The sequence below is a fragment of the Corylus avellana genome, chromosome ca1, assembly GCF_901000735.1.
Source record: "Corylus avellana chromosome ca1, CavTom2PMs-1.0".
Taxonomy (NCBI): Eukaryota; Viridiplantae; Streptophyta; class Magnoliopsida; order Fagales; family Betulaceae; genus Corylus; species Corylus avellana.
The window spans coordinates 30,351,784-30,371,120 of NC_081541.1; the positions used below are offsets into that span (position 1 = coordinate 30,351,784).

Below are 19,337 nucleotides of genomic sequence, written 5' to 3' on the forward strand. Positions count from 1 at the left end.
TTGTTTCTGATGACATTTCTATTGTGTGGTCTTGGACAAAGAGACCAAGTGTGATTTTCTTGCAAAGCTTGGAATCACTTTCCATGGCAGCCAGCCAATGAAGATTTGAGGCTGCTTGAGTAAAGGTGCTCATCTCACTGAAGGTAGAGATAGATGTATGCATGGCTTTTAGGGGATGTTTGGTAGAATAGTATAGCTTGAAACCAGTAAATGTTTTAGGTTTTTAGGCTGCCTGATTGGGATCTAGTAACAATATGAGGTGAGCTTGGTGGATCAATCAAGGTAGGTAGTGAAGAGATGGGAGGAATATGATCTTCTAAGATTGGAAGAGATATGTCACAGGTAAGTGTTGATTCTGCAGCAGAATCAATGGTTGTAGGTGAAGTTGGTGTGGTTGTAGGTGAAGTAGGTGGAGAAGTGTAACAGAATTTGTTATTACAATTGGATTGAATTCTGCAGGTAAAAAGCTTGAAGTTGGTATTATTGCAATGGGAACAATTGGAGGAGATAATGGTTCAACAGAAATTGGTTCATTTATGATTAAATCAGGTGAAATATTGTTAACTTCAATGAACTGAGAGAGTAAGGGAACAATACCTTGATTCAAAGAAGAATCATTTGTTGAAGCCATGTGGGAGGCGGTACCTTGTGCAAGAAACAACTTCTCATAAAAAATCACATGCCTTGAGATAAAGACTCGTTTGGAAGAGGTATCTAGGCACCTATATCCCTTTTGATTTAAACAATATCCTATAAAGATACATTGTCTACTTCTAAATTCAAGTTTGTGTCTATTATAAGGATGAATAAGGTATAGCATTGTTATTTGACAAGAGAGAAGGTAGTGATGAAGGCATTAAACTGAGAATTCTGGCCTCCAACAAGGTAAGAGATAAGGTCTTCCTCGTCAACTTTCTTTCCAACAAGAGCTAGTTCATCAACAAGGGACTTGGCTTCTTGTAGATACTCAGAGCAAGTCTTAGTTCCTTGATGAAGAGTTTGTAATTAGTGCCGTAATTGACTGATGTGTGTCCTAGAAGGGCATGCAAAATGGGTAGCCAATGCAGTCCACACCTCATGGGAGGTATTCAAGCCGTAGACTGTTAGAACCACTTTCTCAGAGAGACAAGTGATAAGCCAGATAAGAACATACTGGTCTTTTCTTTCCCATATAACAGCTTTAGGGTTGATAATATCATCATCCTCTCTAGTAGTTTTGGGAAGGAATTTAGGTGGGCATGGTTTTGAGCCATCAACGATGTTTATATGACCACGAGTACGAAGGATGGGACGAATCTGAAGGCTCTAGGCTAGGTAATTACATTCACCCAATTTGTTAAGTGTAAAGCTAGTAAGATTGGGTATGGAGATAGTGCTTGGTATTAGAGCCATTTGTAGGTTAACGGTCTTGGGCCTAACTCAACCCAAAAGCTAGCTCAGGAGTTTAAGTTTTCTCTCACCCTTATAAATGGCCCATCTCCTTAATACTCAGGCAATATGAGACTTTCAACACGCCCCCTCACGTGTGGAGGGAGGACATTCAAGCCAACACGTGCGACAATGGGTGACGGTGGGCCACAACCAATTGGGCTAGGCTCTGATACCATATTAGAAATGGGTCTTAGGTCTAACTCAACCTAAATGCTAGCTCAAAAAAAGCTAGCTCAAGAATTGAGGTTTCCCTTCACCTTTATAAATGGCTCATCTCCTTAATACCCAAGGAATGTGGGACTTTCAACACGCCCCCTCACGTGTGGCGAGAAGACATTCAAGCCAACACGTGCGACAATGTGTGATGGTGGGCCACAGCCAATTGGGCTAAGTTCTGATACCATGACAAACATGCAATCAACAAGATGTATGTTAAAAATGGGTCTTGGGCCTAACTCAACCCAAAAGCTAGTTCAGGAGTTGGGGTTTTTTCTCACCTTATAGATGGCCCATCTCCTTAATACCCTAGCAATGTGGGACTTCTAACACGCTCCCTCACGTGTAGAAGGATGACATCCAAGCCAACACGTGCGACAATGGGTGACGGTGGGCCACAACCAATTGAACTAGGCTCTGATATCATATTAGAAATGGGTCTTGGGCCTAACTCAACCCAAAAGCTAGCTCAGGAGTTGAGATTTGCCTTCACCCTTATAAATGACCAATCTCCTTAATACTCAGGCAATATGAGACTTCCAACATTTTATTGGACTAATGTGGCAGTTTTCATGGGCTCTTGATATTTTATTATTATTATTATTTTTAACGAGGGCTGATTCAAAGATAAAATTATAATATTTAGCATTATAGGGTTGATTCTCATTGCTTTAAAGTGTTGATTGAAGTTACTATTGGGGGTGTTTGTTAAACAACACCCCTGCCACGACATTGTTCATTTGTAAAAAAAAAAAGAAAAAAGAAAAAAGAAAATAATGATTGATATGGGAAAATGAAAAAGTGGTATTGGAAAGTGAAAAATTTCGTTTTGTAGTTTTTATTTTATTTTATTTTATTTAAATAGTAATAAAAAGTAAATTATGTGATATAAAAAGTGAATGATTTGGTATAAAAGTAAGAATGTTTTTTTTTTTTAAAAAAAATAAATAAATATAGTGAATAGTGTGGTGGAATGTGGAGAAATGGGATGGAGTTTAACAAACAAGGCATATAATTTCCTCATGTTGGTAGTTGAGTTTTGATATGATATGGATATGGTTGTTTCTCACAATTAAGTTTATTTCACACTTGGAGGCTGATGTGGATGATTAGTCTCTTATGTTCCTACCCCTATGATCCTACCCTATGACCCTCTTCATACAATTTGTGAGATATAAGTTGATGATATTCAAGGAGCTAGTTTGCTACCCACTATCAAAACAATCAAGGGACTTTGTCTCATATGGTTGAGCTGTATAAATGGTGCCAGTCACAAATTTATGGAGAAATTTGACTTACCCCTCAAACTACCTCTACTTCTAATGGCTGTCATAAATTTTTTAAAAAAAGTTGCAATGGCTAATGTTTCATTCTAAAGGCATGTTTGAATGTGAGTTTTGGAGGTCTAAAAGTATATTTAACATTCAAAAAGTTCGTTTTAAAAAAAAAATACCCGTTTGCTAAAAAAAAATTAAAAGCATTTTTAAGAGCTTTTAGCTTAAATTTTTTTGACTTAAAAACTCTATTCTCAAACAGGCTTTAAAACTATTTAAGACTTTCATTTAGCCCCTTTTGTTAGATTTATTTATTATTATTTTTTTAACTTTGAATGGCAAATGCATCACGTGATGTAAAATGTCCATTATGTCGCTTCTGATATATGTGAAAATACAATTACATTATTAGATTTAAAAAAGAAACTTCCCTTGAGGTGACCTAGAGTTTGGCCGTGGTTATGGAGGTTACTGTTGGCCGCCCAACAATGAGTCTCCATTTTTTATTTTATTTTAAAAGTCATATTATTTTTAGAGGGAGAGAATAGATGAAATATTCTTATTTTGTTTTGTTTTTTCCCCTGTAATTGTTGTTTCTACTAGTTATATGTTACAATTTTAAGTATTCCATATGGGGCAAGTGTAACCTTAATCATGTGCATATAAAATTTTGATCACTCTCTCCTTATAAGTCAGTTTTTATTGATAAGTTATACTCAAAATTTATATCATTTGGTATGTAAGTCAAAACTACATCTCAGTTCAAGTCACCCAAAAAGGCCAAGCAATGAGATAAAGTAGACGGCTATAGATGTCGGCTGTCAAGGACATTATTTAAGTACAATTTTAACCTTGAGTGCGCTTATATAATTTTTATGATTTTTAAAATTAACGTCTGTAATATAATTATGTAGAGGATCTGATTCAGCCCAAGCTGCGTAAGAATTGCGTGGAAGGAAACTCTTCATCCATACAATTGCGCAAAGAGCCACGACTGCGACAGAGGAAAAGGACCAAATAGCCGAACCAGCGAACGAGAGAGAGAGAGAGAGAGAGAGAGAGAGGGAGCGCGATGAGTAGTAGTAGCACTGAGAAGCTAAAGTCGTCAAGCTCCGAATTGGACTTGGATCAACCCAACATCGAGGACTATCTCCCTTCCGGATCCTCCATCCAAGAGCCCCTGGGCAAGCTCCGCCTGTAAACTCTCTCTCTCTCTCTCTCTCTCTCTCTCTCTATTGGGGTTCTGTTTGATTGCTGGGAAATAGGGGAAAAGAAAAATAATGTGACTGTTGTGAGATTCCAAACAGTCATTTTCTGGGCAACCAAATTGGGGTTTGATGAATTAATACGTTAATTGAGAATGAAAATGATTTTGCAGGCGTGATTTGCTCGACATTTCTCCTGCGCTAACCGAGGCTGCTGGTGCCATTGTCGATGTAAAGCTTTTGTTTTTGTGTTTCTTTTTGTTGACAAAGATTTGTGTCGTATGTTTCATGAAGATCTTTGGCAGAAATAACAGTTTGGATTTTTTTATTTATTTTTTGAATCATTGGTTTGTATATGTTTATTGAAGATTTAAGAAATTTGGATTTTCTAGTTTTGTTTTTGGGTTTTTTATTTCAATAATGACTGAGCAGGACTCGTTCACACGATGTTTCAAGTCAAATCCTCCGGAACCATGGAACTGGAATGTGTATTTATTTCCGCTATGGTGTTTTGGGGTCGTAGTTCGATATTTCATTCTATTCCCCGTCAGGTTAGCCTTACTACTACTACTACTACTACCACCACTCAAAGATGGTGCTGGTTAATTGATGTTATGCATGATGCATTAAGCTTTAATGAGATTTTGAAAATCTTTATTTTGAAATTGAATTGAATTTGTGCTCCGGAATGTATTTTACTACTACTACTACAACTACCACTCAAAGATCGAGCTGGTTAATTGATGTTATGCATGATGCTTTAGGCTTTAATGAGATTTTGAAAATCTTTATTTTGAAATTGAATTGAATTTGTGCTCCGGAATGTATTTTACTACTACTACTACAACTACCACTCAAAGATCGAGCTGGTTAATTGATGTTATGCATGATGCTTTAGGCTTTAATGAGATTTTGAAAATCTTTATTTTGAAATTGAATTGCAGTTGTGATGTGGAATGTATTTTAAAGCAATTGGGATTTTGTGAAATGGAGGGTTTTATGTTCTTAATGCTTGCCTTGTTTATGAGTTCGTGTGAATTTGCTTGTCTTGGTTGAATCTGCAGGGTTATAGTATTGACAGTGGGATGGATAATATTCCTTTCGGCTTTTATTCCGGTGCATTCTCTTTTGAAAGGGCATGACAAGTTGAGGAAAAAGATTGAGGTGTGAAATGTGACATGTTTTTAGATTTTCATAATTATTGCTCAGCTTCTTTGTGAATAATGCCATACTCTTTGGATTTGTCTTTTTTGATAAATTGCTCTTTTGTTTGCTTCTATTTGTCTCTCTGTATGTATGTATTGGAAATGGAAACTTTGAACTGTCTGGTATTGGATAATTTTTGAATGCTTTTAAGTGAGCTTGTCAGAGTGATTTACATAATTTTTAAGTATTAGGTTAATATAATGTTCTCTTTTGCATGTTCATCAATGGTTTTCTTCTAAGAATTAATATACCAATTCAACGTTTTAGTTTTCTTAAACACACTCTTATTGTTGTGCAGTAGAACCCTTTTGTATAAGAAAATATACTTGTATCTAAAGATTGTTTAGGACTAGATAAAACACCTGCAGCAGCCTTCTAACAGCACACAAATGATATTAAGTTGTAGGAGACTCTGACAGAATCCATGGACATGTGAAATATTTGGAAGGGACCCATGATGCCCTATATTGTCATAGGACACAATCCATTTGTCATACATGATTGAATCCATGTTCCCGTGGAGACCATGGAAGAGTCCCAACCATGCTCTATATCATCAGATGAAAGAAACCATTCATCCTACAAGCTAGGTTTCATGGTCATGTGGAAATCTGAGGAAGGATCTTTGATCTTCTCTATTGTCATAGGAAAGAAAACTTTTGTCACACATTTACTTCATTATCAAAAGGAAAGAAAATAAATCTTTTGTTGTACATTTATCAATAATCTACCCGATGGACTTAATCTTATGATTGCCTCCTACAAAGAAGACTCTTGGCAAGCACATTTATGATATGCTTAATGTAACACTTCGGTCCCATATTGAGAAGACGAGTAGTAGCCCACATAGACTAGGTGGTTTATAAAGATAATCATGATTGTTAAATCTCACATTGCTTAGTTAATAGGTGAAAGTAAGCTTTGTAAGGAATTCAATGGAAGTTTACACCCAACAAAAAGCGCTAGCCACATTTGCGCTATGACCCCAAAAGTACTAGTTAATTTTGGATCTTTTCTAGAATTCCTTATAAAGAACAATTTACCTAGTAATTAGACAATATGAAACTTAACACTCATAACTATCTTTATAAACTACCAACTCTATGTGGGTTACTCCTCATCTTCCTAATATGGGATCAGGGTGTTACAAATTCTCCCTCTTAAATTCTTGACATCTTCATCAGGGCCACGTTATGCAGTGCTCTAATACCACATGGTTTGACGTTACAACCTGGCTTTGATACCATTTCTAATGACCCAGGGAAAAGCCTAGCCACATTTTCACTATAACGCCAAATGAACTAGTCAATTTTGGAGCTTTACTAGAATTCCTTATAAAGCCTAGTTTCACCTAGCCACATTTTCATTATACCATTTCACTACCATTTCTAATGACCCAGGGAAAAGCCTAGCCACATTTTCACTATAACCCCAAAAGAACTAGTCAATTTTGGAGCTTTAATTTCACCTAGTAACTAGGCAATGTGGGACTTAGTACTCATGACTATCTTTATAAACTACCTACTCTATGTGAACTACTCCTCATCTTTCCAATATAGGACTAGGGTGTTACACTTAATTATCAAAGGCAGCTAAACGTGATGATTCTCACTCTTGCATGGCCCTGCCCCATCTTTTGGTAGGGTTGGTTTTCTTTTCTCTTATTTTAATTTTCTTCTTTGATTTTGATTTTTATAGCATATTTGATGAAAAGTCATTATCTTTTGTGAATTAAATGGCGCAGGTGCTGCAACATATATTCGCTTTTTTATTATGAGATAGATTGAATAAAAGGCCCAAATGTTTCAATGCCCCCTCTCTTTGTCTATTTCTTTCTCTACTAATATCTTCTTAAAATTCTGGTTATGCATTGGATTTAGCATATTCCATTTTGTTTATTTTATTTACAGAGGTCGTTGGTGGAGTTAATTTGCAGCTTCTTTGTTGCGTCATGGACTGGGGTGGTAAAATACCATGGGCCACGGCCTAGCATGCGACCTAAGCAGGTATTTTTGACTAAATATTTTTTTTGGATATCATCCAATGTTTCTTTAGCAGCATATTTTAAGCATTTTCATGCTACTAAGTGGCTTTTTGCTTCTGTTCATGGTTTGAACAGGTTTTTGTGGCCAATCATACTTCCATGATTGATTTCATCATCTTAGAACAGATGACTGCATTTGCTGTTATTATGCAGAAGCATCCTGGATGGGTTGGTAAGTGTTTAAATGCCAATATTCACACTTGATATATATTCGTACAGTTAATATGGTATAACATACTCATTAATGATTTCTGGATACTGTGTGTGTTTCTCTCAAAGTATTACCAAATATCCTTGTATGATATTTATCCATAAATTCCAATCAGGACTTTGTGCATGTCTTTAGCAGACCTGGTGGTAATACGAAGATATATATCATGTGGAAGAAGTACCCATATATTGTGACAGTGCCTAAAATGCTCCAAATGGTAGGAACTTGGAATTTGATGGTGGTCAATATTTTGGGCCTTGATTGAGATTTTATTCTGTTTTTTTTTTTTTTGGTTTGCAAATATGTAGTTATTCTGCCATTAGGGTAATCTTTTTGATAAAATGTTTTGCGTTTCCAACTTGCCCTGTGTTATTGAGTTTCATGATCTGATTGCAATATGTAGATAGACAAGGAAAACTATTGCACTTAGTGTTTTAAATTTCTTCTGACACATGAATAACACTTTTTCACTGCGTAAATGACAGAAATATCCAAATTTTTTGGATAAATATTTGTGTTCTCCATTAAAAAAGATATGTATCTAGAATAACTTGGTATGGATTAAGTCGTGTACTGGTCTGAGTAGGAAAGGTGCACATGGTCCAAACTCTTTTGAGTTGCAGTCCATCCAGTTTTGAAAGTGGAAATAGTTCACTGAGTTTGTATAAGTTAAAATGAGTAAATTTCAGGTTTTATGATATTTAGTATATTTAATATATTATATATATATATTTTCTTAACAATTTACACTACGACTTGGCCTATAATATTAAATAGAACCTATAATTTATTCTTCAAAAAATTGAAAGTAAGGATTTTGCTTTCTCTGTAGGACTTTTGCAGAGCACCATATTAGAGAGTGTAGGATGTATCTGGTTCAACCGTTCAGAGGCAAAGGATCGCGAAATTGTAGCAAGGAAGTAAGTGTAGATGAAAATATAGAAAATCATCATATCAGAACAGCTACTAGGTCATGATTATATGAACTTGTGTACTTCAGGTTGAGGGACCACATTCAGGCGGCTGACAATAATCCTCTTCTCATATTCCCGGAGGGAACTTGTGTAAATAATCACTATACGGTTATGTTCAAGAAGGTACAAGTATATGATTTTGTATCGTAGAAATGTAAGAGAAGTTTTGCATCTCTTGTTGATAAAGTAGGAAACTTCTGTTTCTATCCTGTGATCTTCCTGTATGTAACTCTCTCTCTCTCTCTCTCACACACATGGGAAAACAATTTTCTTCTTTTTCTTTGAGTTCTCAATACTTGTAATTTCTCCAACTCATATATTCAATTTTTTTAATGATGTGTAGGGTGCGTTTGAGCTCGGCTGCACTGTTTGCCCAGTTGCCATTAAGTATAACAAAATATTCGTTGATGCTTTTTGGAACAGCCGGAAGTAAGGAGCTGCTTAGAGCCCGTTTAAACTTGTGTGTGTATATCATGTTTATCAATGTGCTGAAAGCATACCCTCCATTTTAGACAGGGTGGCAAAAAACATAGATTCATTTATCTGGGGGCAAGGTTTTGCCGAAGATCAAACTATTCAATAGTAATGTTTTTGTTTTATGTTAGAACGACCATATGGGAGATAAATTCCTTGTCTGAGCTAGGATCTAGGTGGATAGCATTTGGGTTCACCTTTTGTCTCCTGTCTTAGATATTGACATCTGTTGCTATGCTGCTAATGAAACGGAAGGGTAATTCTTAGATTATGTGCTTTCTTTGCAGGCAATCCTTCACAACGCATCTGCTGCAGCTCATGACATCCTGGGCTGTTGTTTGTGATGTTTGGTACTTGGAGCCTCAAATGCTAAAACCTGGAGAGACACCCATCGAGTTTGCAGAGAGGTAAATAAACTTCTCCTCAGCTGCAATGAGTTATGCTGACACACTTTTTTGGAAAGTCATAAGTGTGTGCTTCTCCGGGATTCCAAGAACCATATCTTATTTATGGATAGCTTCAATTGCATGTAAACGCTCTTGTGCAGGGTTAGGGACATAATATCTGTTAGAGCAGGTCTCCGAAAGGTACCTTGGGATGGATATCTAAAGTACTCTCGTCCTAGCCCAAAACACAGAGAACAGAAGTAAGTCAAATCTCTTTCTCTTGCATAAGTAAGTAGAAATGGAAAGATATCAATTTTGTTTGCGTAATATTAGTTCATCAACATATTAGTTTATTTATTGCATTGCTGAACCATTCTGATGCTAAGAAAATCAGAGATAATTACATTTTCAAGCTTATTTTTGTAACATTTGCAGGCAACAAAGCTTTGCTGAGTCAATGCTGCGGCGTTTGGAGGAGAAGTGATATGTATATATTTTTGTTTAATTCTTTACTTGTACCTCTTTTGAGATCCTCTACAGTCGATTTCCTATAAGCTAGTTGACCCCCACATGTGAGGGCATTTTGGGTTTAGATTGTGATTAAGCAAAATAATATATAGTTTCTCAACTTTTGCTTATGATGTCGTAATTGAGCTCTGGTAACAAGCTTTCACCATCGATTCTACCTGGCATGGAGAAAGAGAAATAGGGTGGGATGATTTTTGGCGTTCCAACTGACGACCGCCACTAATGCGGTTTTGACCTGCGCGGGTCTGGTGTAGGCGGGGCTGGAGTCCCATTTTAGTTTTTGACGAAATTCCGATTTGCCCAACTATTTGTAAAGAATATAATTCATAAAACGACATCGATCGCATGTTTACTGATTTTTTTTTTTTTTAGGATAAAATACGTTTTTGGTACTTTTCATTTTTTATGAATAAGTAATCACTTTTCATTGAACAACTGAAACAACACAATCTAAAACACCAAAAACTCAACAAAGGAGGCTCCAAACACAACTGAAACATATCACTAACATTGCTATCAACTTTGCTTTTCAAGCTTTCTTCAATCGAAATTGTAAAAGAAAAAGAAAGTGCGAGTCCGCTAGTTATGAGCAATTTGGAAAAGAAGCAGCAAAGCCATGATTGAGACCTGGACTCAAAGGAGTTAATTGCTAAACGGAGCTCAATGTCAAAGGATAACCGTCCTTTCATTTCAGCCGACCTAATATTTAATAGCAAAAAGTTGGGTGCACAGGTGGGGAGCCATCCAACCACAATTTGGATTCTCTCCAATCCGTTAGTTATAATTGAGCAGTATTTTTGTCTTTTCACTTTTTGAAAAGACAAAAGTACTAATCTATTATAACTAACTGATAGGGGTATTAACCCGGTCCGGTTTCTCGGTTTTTGGCCAAAACCGGAGATCGGAACCGGGAACTAGGACTCCGGTTAACCGGGGTCCCCGTTACTGGCTAGTTTGGTAACCAATTTATATATATATATATACCCAGTTCCGGTAACCTGGTAAAAATCGGGTCCCGAAAGCTGGGTACGGGAACCAAGATACCCGATTTTTGATTTTTTCAAATTGAAACTGAAACTGGGTCCCCGGTAATTTTTGGCATTCCTACTAATTAGATATTCTCCGATTCGAATGAAATGGAGAGGATATTGTTCCATCCAATCAAGTGTTTGGTATTAATAGGCCTCCTTTCCTCAACCCCAATCCATGTGAATATGGTACATCAAAAGAACCATTGATGTTCCCTGTAGCCTTTTTTTTTTTTTTTTTTTTTTCTTATTCAATTAGAAAGAAAGAAAGAAAGAAAGAAAAAAAAATACCATTGATGACTTATTGTAGGCGTTGAAGATGACTTTCAAGAATAATCTTCCAACAACATAAGTAAATTACAAACAAAATCACAGCGAATCCACAGGAAGAATATTTTAGTGTGAGGCTTCTTCAATCGTTCACATGCTTGTTCTTGGTGGACCATTTTGGCAGCAAATGAAATGCAGTGATGTCTCTGTCAGTCGTTGTATAACATTAATTCTGGTCAAAGTCAACATTTCTTATATTTAATTTCACCCGATTAATGAGCTGTATGTATCACTCATTACCTCCTGGATTGGTCAGCCAAACATGTCCGTGCAAATTCCACCAATACTTTTCGCCAACGCCGCATACAATTCACAAATATTCTGACATCCGCCAACACGTCAATCCTCAAAATCCAGTTGGACCCTAAATCACTGTGCCAAAACCACGAGAGAAGGTGAAGATATCTAAGATAAGATTGACAATTTTTTAATACAAACTCACTATAAAATTAATAAAATATGAGTTATTAGCCTCGATGAAAAAGTAGGGCCAAGTTTATAAGCTATACATATTCAAATAAAGCCAACACTTTTCTTTGTAAACGATTAAATATTTTTAGAATTTTTTTTTTTTAATCTAAATTTGGTTGGAGAAATATGAAGAAAAAAAAAAATGCAATCTTATTATTAAATTAGAGTTGTATTAACATGGTCTTTGACCGAGACCAAGCTTGGATTGAGTTGAGTCCCTGACCCGCCAACCATTTTACACGCCGAAGAAGAAGAAAAAACATAACACAAAGTGCCTTTACCCACTTGCAGTGGGGATCACATAGAGACCTACCCCACAAAGTTTTGAAAAGGCTTTCAAATTTTAGTCGGCCAAATATTTTAAATAAGAATAATTATTCTACCTGAACATAATCATAATAACATTTATTTGCCGAACGATAAATTCTTTTTCCAAATCGATCTGAAAGAAATGGCAGTTGGAAAGTTTCACATGTTAGACGTTCAGCCAATGAAGCAGCCCACCGTGTTGCAAAAATGGTAGTTGTCTCTTATGTTGGCCAGCTAGTGATAGATACCATTCCTCTATGTATTAGAGAGATTGTAACTGGTGAAAAGCTTTCCCATGAGTAATGAAATTCTATAAGTTACCTTTAAAAAAAAAAAAAGTATGAATATCTTTCAATCAATTTAAAATAGTGTCAAATATCTATAAATATTTAAAAGATATATTAAATTTAGTCTAAATTAGTAAATTGTTACTAATAATGTTAAGAATATAATGTGCATTTTAAATGTTTATAGGCACTTAATACTATTTGAAATTGATTGAATAATATTTCTTTTAGATTGTCATCAATGACAAACTCTGCGAGGACATTAATGAAACCAAACGCTAAGAATAATGCTATAAATCTGGTCGATTCATAAACCGACCGACTCTACGATGACGTTATTCTTAAGTGATAGTTACTTTTATGGTAACACGTTATTTGAAAATTAATTTTTTTAAATAAAAAATTAATAAATATAATAATTTTTAAATTGAGATAAAATATTATTGAATTTGAATAGAGTGAAGGTCACCGTAAAAGCATGCGAGTGAAAAAAAAAAAAAGGGAGTCCGTGCATGAGTCCAACGGCTAATACTAGTCGAGTTTATGGAATTCCGCTCCTGCAATTTCCAAATTCCCATACAGCAAAAGTTTTTCAAGAAAGTCAAAGTCACCTAATTTATCCACACACCCCAAACCCAACCCTCCTTCTTCTTCTTTCGTCTTCTTTTGAGGATATTCATGTATATATCCCCAAATATTAAGAAAGCTCAAAGCTAGAGAGAGAGAGAGAGAGAGAGAGAGAAATGGGTTATGCTAAGGTGCTTCTGGGTGTGCTCCTAGTCTCTGCTCTGAGCATATCAACGGCTCAGCCACTGGCACCATTCAAATGCAGCAAAGCGGGCTCGACGTGCACCGCCCTGATCGACTACGTGTCCCCCAACAAGACCACCCTCTCCGTCATCCAAAACCTCTTCCAAGTCAAGAAGTTCCGCAACCTCCTCGGCGTCAACAACTTCTCAAGCACCGCCTCAGAGAACCAGACCATCAGCGCGCAGCAGAAGATCCGAATCCCCTTCACCTGCTTCTGCTCCAACGGCACGGGTCTCTCTAACCGCAGCCCCGTCTACACCGTCGTCGGCGGCGATGGGTTGGACCACATCGCCGCCGAGGTGTTTTCTCGACTGGTAACGTTAAATCAGTCCCTTAAAACTTTAATTTTTTTTTTTTTTTTTTTTAATTTAATATTATTATATTCATCTTAGTTAATGGTTTTAATTAATTAATTGATATTTAACAGGTAACGTACCAGGAAATCGCAGCCGCTAATGGGGTGGCTGATGTGAACAAGATTGACGTGGGGCAGGAGCTGTGGATCCCACTTCCGTGCAGCTGTGATGACGTGGATGGGTTGAAGGTCGTCCATTATGGACACCTGGTGGATGCTGGGAGCACGGTGGATGGCATAGCGGAGCAGTATGGGACGACGTCGTCTACTCTGTTGAGCCTCAATCAGATGACTAATGCTAGCGATCTTAAGGCCGCTCAAGTTCTTGATGTCCCCCTCAAAGGTTCCAATTTTGCTTTCTTGAAAATTGTCTTTATAAATGCAATTGGAAGGTTTTAAAAATTCAAGTAATTTTATTAATTAATTACACTCCGGTACAATTTTATATGATAATCAACGTGTTAGCAAGTAATAATCATAAGAGGATTAACTTGAAAATACATTTGGCTTGATGGGAATATTCTCTGAAGTTGAAACTAGCAAAACTATATTCAATTCAAGAAGTAATGATGACCCGATTTGCATCGGGTGCAATTTGATTGAATGCAATACAGGCTGTTAATTGCACTCGAATCCGGTCACAAGATGCCACGGGTTGCCGCTTGCAGCCAGTGAGTACAGCTAGTCTTGTCAATTGATTAAGAGGATAGGGTCCCCAGGGATCTTGTCTTACATTATCAATTATCAATGGTGCCCACTGACTTGTTGATGTCTGGCAAATGGTTTGACATCATAGGTGGGTGCAAATAGTTATGATGTTTCTTTTTTGAAAAGTTTTTCAAGATCTATTTTCTTGGATTCACTTCTTTGCTTTTTTGGATACTCATGGATAACAAGTTTTTTCATGTCACCCTGCGAGTTGTATTATTGACTCAATTATTGGAGTAACTAATTGTATATATATATATATATATATAACTTCAATAATTCATTTTTTTTTTTTTTTGGAATTAAAAAAAAAGATAGTTGGTCCAAGCTCATCCTCATTTCTTGATAGGATTATCTCAGGATCCAGTTTTATATATGGGGCTTAACACCAATATTTATTAGTTTGTTAGGTTGAAGAATTTGACTCGTTTAATTAAATGAGCTGGGTTAGAGTTGACCTATATAATCTTATATTCTTTCCTTGACACAACTTAAATCCGACAAACGACATTCAGGACTCACAATTTTTGATATGACCGCTTAGGGTTGAGAGATTTGACTTGTTTAATTAAATGGGTCGGGTTAGGGTTGACTTATATAGTTTTATACTTACGTCTTGACATGATCCAAATTCGGCACACGAACATAAATTGCCACCCCTAACTAGTTACTACTTTAAGCTTTGCACCTGCCATAGGAATATTAGGTGTTGTATGTGTTTCACTCACCTTGGCAATTTCTTACATTGCTTGATACACTTTCTTGAGATTTCTTTTTGGCTTATAGCTTATTTTTGACGTTTATAGTTATTGCAAGTAAATGATGCTCAAATGCTTATTTGCAGCTTGTACATCCAATATAAGCAGCACCTCCTTGGATTACCCTTTACTTGTTGCCAAAGACACTTATTTCTACACTGCTAGAAATTGTATTAAGTGCGCATGTGACCCGGCGAACAACTATACGTCGTAAGTGCATAACTCAATGGCTCTTGATATTTGTGTTTTTTTTTTTTTTTTTTCCCTTCTTGGTGGTGGCTTCTCCAGTTTCTAAATTCATATCATTTTGGTGAGGCCAGACTAAAATGTGAGGCTTCTGGACTAAAACCATTATCCAACTGGACAGCATGCCCTGCCATGCAATGTGAAGGTGCAGGCAATACTCAATACATTGGAAATGTATCATCTTCAGGTTGTAACCAAACAACCTGCGCATATACCGGTTACGATTCCCAAACCATTTTTGCAAGCCTTGTCACAGAGTCCACTTGTCCAGGTTGGTGCAATTTACTATCCTTGCTGTAGTGATTCGATTTTATGTGTTCTATAGAGACCATCCCAAGATTGAGGGCATTAATATTTTTATATCACCCAAATACATATAGATTGCCCATGTCACTACCTAGGAATTCCTTTTAAGAGGTCGTTAGTGGTTAGTGTATGTGTATATGTTCCCTCTATGCAATCTTGGTTAAATTGTGATCTCTGCAAGATTAGAAACAACAACCAGCAATCTCTTACGCTGATTTCTTCTCTCTGGTTAGCTGTTTCATGTGGTAGTACTAGCATGATCTTCCGAAATTTCTTGATGCTCACTTGTCCAAGCAGTTGAACTTGAGAAATGAAAATTTGTGTGTTTCTTTTGTGATATGCAATTCCCTTCACTTATAAATGATTATATAATTAACTAAATACCATTTTGTTTTTCATTGTATTTAAAACAGCTTCTGATGGAACGAACGGTGGTATTCAAGGTTTAAGATGGAACTTCCTTTTCATCTCTACTCAACTGATCTTCATTTGTCTTCATCTTTCCCATTAAGATGTACGTACTTTCTATCGTTTTATCCATTCTCAACTTACTGTATGAGTACAGGAGTGGACATTTGTGATGTAGAGTATCTCATTTGATTTGATTTTGGTGTTTGAGATTAAACTTGTAGCATCAACAAGCGGAAAATTGAAGTTTTTTGCTTGGAGGGTTATCTGCAAAGTTTTATCATAAATGGAGCTTTATTTTGTCCTTATTCGATTGGTGAAACCATTTTCCTGTGATTTATCAGATGAGCATGTATTGTGACGCTTGACAGAAATATGTTGAATACGTGTTTAGTACTGAATTATTTATCTTATCTTTGGGTGGTTGTGATCTAGTGCTAGGAATTCAGTGGTTAAGAAATCTGGGGCTTATCCTTTGGGATTTCTTAGAATTAACCACGGAATTCTGTTATGGTGCAAAAACCATAATGCTTAAGGGTTTATATGTTACTGGATCAGTGGTGATTGAAGGGAAAATTTTCCTAGATTGGCTAGAGCTGAGAAAAAAGGGTTAGTGATACAGCTTATTGAAGAGTGTGGAATTCCTGATTTAATGTAGTTGAGGGTTGCATTTCAAATCCGTTGGAAGAGTTTAAAGCAGTATTTGAGGAACCTAAGGGCTTACCTCCTAATGGGGAGTTATGATCATCAAATAGTCCTCAAGGAGGGTACCTCTCCTTATTATCAGAGAGAGAAGATAGAAAAGTTTTTTCGGGAATTAATGGAATTTTATGAGTCATCAGAAATAGTCAGAGTCCTTTTCCTTCTCACTTTTTGCTTGTTAGGAAGGCGGATGGTAGTTGGAGGATGTGTGCGGATTATAGAGCCTTAAACAAGGAGACCGTTGAGGACAAATTCCGAATTCGAGTAGTGGATGAGTTGACTAAAACAACGGTCTTCTTTAACATGAATTTGAGATCTAGTTACCACCAAATCAGTGCGGGGGCAGAAGATATACCAAAAACTGCATTTAGTACACAAAAAGGGCGCTATGAGTTCCTAGTTATACCCTTTAGGTTAACTAATGCTCCTACAACATTTCAAGGACTGATGAATGAAGTTTGTTAACCTTAAGGAGACTTGTAATTTACTTCTTTGAAGACATAGTTATCTATAGTAAAGGAATGGAGTAGTACTTAAAACATTTGAGGGTTGTGTTAGAAACTCTAGGGCAGTATCCAATATTCAGAGGATTCCTTGGCCTAACTGCATATTACAAGAAATTTATTAGGAATTATGGTTCTATAGCTGCTCCCTTAACTGCCCTATTGAAGAAGAATTCATTTTAGTGGATAGAAGCAGCCAAAGAAGTTTTTTGCTTGGAGGGTTATCTGTAAAGTTTTATCATAAAAGGAGTTTACATGGATGCTCTTATTTACTTGATGAATTTACAATACAAATAATCCATATTTGTAAGGAGATGGAGAAAATACAAAACAGTCAAGGAGATCAAATTAAATCATAATTGAATGTATTCAAATCTAATTTGATTTTATTATAATTGAAAAACTATAAATAGATAAATATCATAGTTTATGCGGAATTAACAAATATTTATCAAAGCAAACAATCACCAAAATATAAACAATCACACACAAGGATTTTGGTGACGAAGATGAAACCTTTTAGAAACCGATCTAAAAGTAAAACCTCTCCGGGGCAGCCAAATCTAGGAAATCACTATCAAAAGATTATTCAGAGATTACAAACACTAGGAACACTTACAACCCTTTGTAAGACCTTGGCTTTGTAAAATCGACAAGCCTACAACTCGTCTCCTTATTCACAATCTTCTTTAACGTGATTTTCCTTTACCAGACCCATCCGATAGACTTCTCAATAAAGTTCAATGAAACTAACAATAATCTTCTAAGAGGAATAATCATGCTCACACAGATTTTCTCTCTAAGTACAGCCTCTCACGAAACTTATGGTAGAATTTCGTCAATCTCTCTCTATAAAGATGTATATATACCCTCGACAAAACCCTAAACTTAACACACTTAAAATCATGTTTTTGGGCCTAAAACTTACGGGGTGTCCAGACAGGGCCTTGCGGAGCAGAAACAGAGTTTCTGAAAATGCTGTCCGGACATGAGGAAGGCCTATCCGGACAGGGCATGCAAGAGGTGAAACTGTATTCTGGAAATGCTGTTCAGCCTTGATCAATAGCTCCGATCAATGGGCATTTGTGGTCCGATTGAGCTGAAATTTTGCAGGGACGTTCATAACATATGAATCTACATTATGAACGGTGGAGATTGGATTCTGAGCATTCTATATCAGTGTTTGAGCCTATGAACAGTAGCATCTGCATTTTGAAACTGAATTAAGCTAACACAAGAACTAACAAACTCCCCCTTTGGCAATTCAGTAACAAAACCAAAATACCGAGCCAATCCCATCATTTCCCCATATTTACTCCCCCTTTTTGTCACAGAATGACAAAAGGTCTTCATGTTTCCTAAAACATTTCGCAAAATACATCAAGGCATATATGGAACAAGAATACATAAATAAAACTCATGATTAAAAAAAATGAAGTAGAATGCAAGATTATAAAGAAACATCAGTAAAACTCCCCTTCAATGTATGACTCAATTATCAACAAGAAACTGAAAAAGCAAAACATGTTTTTACCCCTCAAAAGTCAAATGAACACATATGATATACACATCAATGACTCATGTATTGCACAATAAATATCCCAAATATGCAAAATACACATGAGACTAGAAATGACAAGAAACTCATATTGCTTAACCCAAGCAAAGAAAAATGTTTCATTCAACCTATGCTTGTGTAGTGTGTGTGTAAGCCATCCAAAGAGAAAAATTTCAACTTACAAAATGAGGAGAAAGTTTCACCACCATGAGGTTTTGATAAGTATATCAAATCAAAACTCAAATATTATCATACTAGGGCCTAGCCACTCTCATCCTATACATTTCTCTTTGTAAAACATTTTGCACAAGTTTAACACAGTGAAATAAATTCCTTTTGGATATGATCTTTTGATTTTATTTGTTTCACTATTTTGTTTATTTTTCTTTTTGAGAAAGTGTTCTTAAACTTTTGGTGCTTATCACAAAAGAAAAGCAGGAATTTTTAAGCCATAAGTTCAACTAACATATGGTCAATTTGAAAAATATGACTAGTCAAAAACCTCATATCAACTAACATATGGTCAATTTGAAAAATATGACTAGTCAAAAACCTCATATGGTTACCTAACAGACCTTACAAATAAAGTGAAACAAAACCTCAATTTAA

The 19,337-nt window shown here is 36.2% G+C and overlaps 2 protein-coding genes across 2 annotated transcripts; both read left to right on the forward strand.

Annotated features, from left to right (window-relative positions):
- The first annotated feature begins 3,832 nt into the window (after positions 1 to 3,832).
- LOC132167234 (glycerol-3-phosphate acyltransferase 9-like) lies at positions 3,833 to 10,059 on the forward strand. The gene is made up of 12 exons (XM_059578143.1): positions 3,833 to 4,118; positions 4,300 to 4,357; positions 4,559 to 4,677; positions 5,191 to 5,290; positions 7,243 to 7,338; positions 7,452 to 7,548; positions 8,420 to 8,507; positions 8,588 to 8,684; positions 8,905 to 8,990; positions 9,323 to 9,442; positions 9,583 to 9,681; positions 9,857 to 10,059. Exons 1-12 carry the CDS (start codon positions 3,994 to 3,996, stop codon positions 9,903 to 9,905), a joined length of 1,134 nt encoding a protein of 377 aa, XP_059434126.1. The 5' UTR covers positions 3,833 to 3,993; the 3' UTR covers positions 9,906 to 10,059.
- A 2,834-nt stretch (positions 10,060 to 12,893) lies between these two features.
- On the forward strand, positions 12,894 to 16,369 carry LOC132166941 (lysM domain-containing GPI-anchored protein 2-like). Its single transcript, XM_059577805.1, has 5 exons — positions 12,894 to 13,498; positions 13,612 to 13,882; positions 15,092 to 15,215; positions 15,326 to 15,522; positions 15,971 to 16,369. The coding sequence occupies exons 1-5, from the start codon at positions 13,118 to 13,120 to the stop codon at positions 16,066 to 16,068; spliced, it is 1,071 nt and encodes a 356-aa protein (XP_059433788.1). The 5' UTR covers positions 12,894 to 13,117; the 3' UTR covers positions 16,069 to 16,369.
- The last annotated feature ends 2,968 nt before the right edge of the window (positions 16,370 to 19,337 follow it).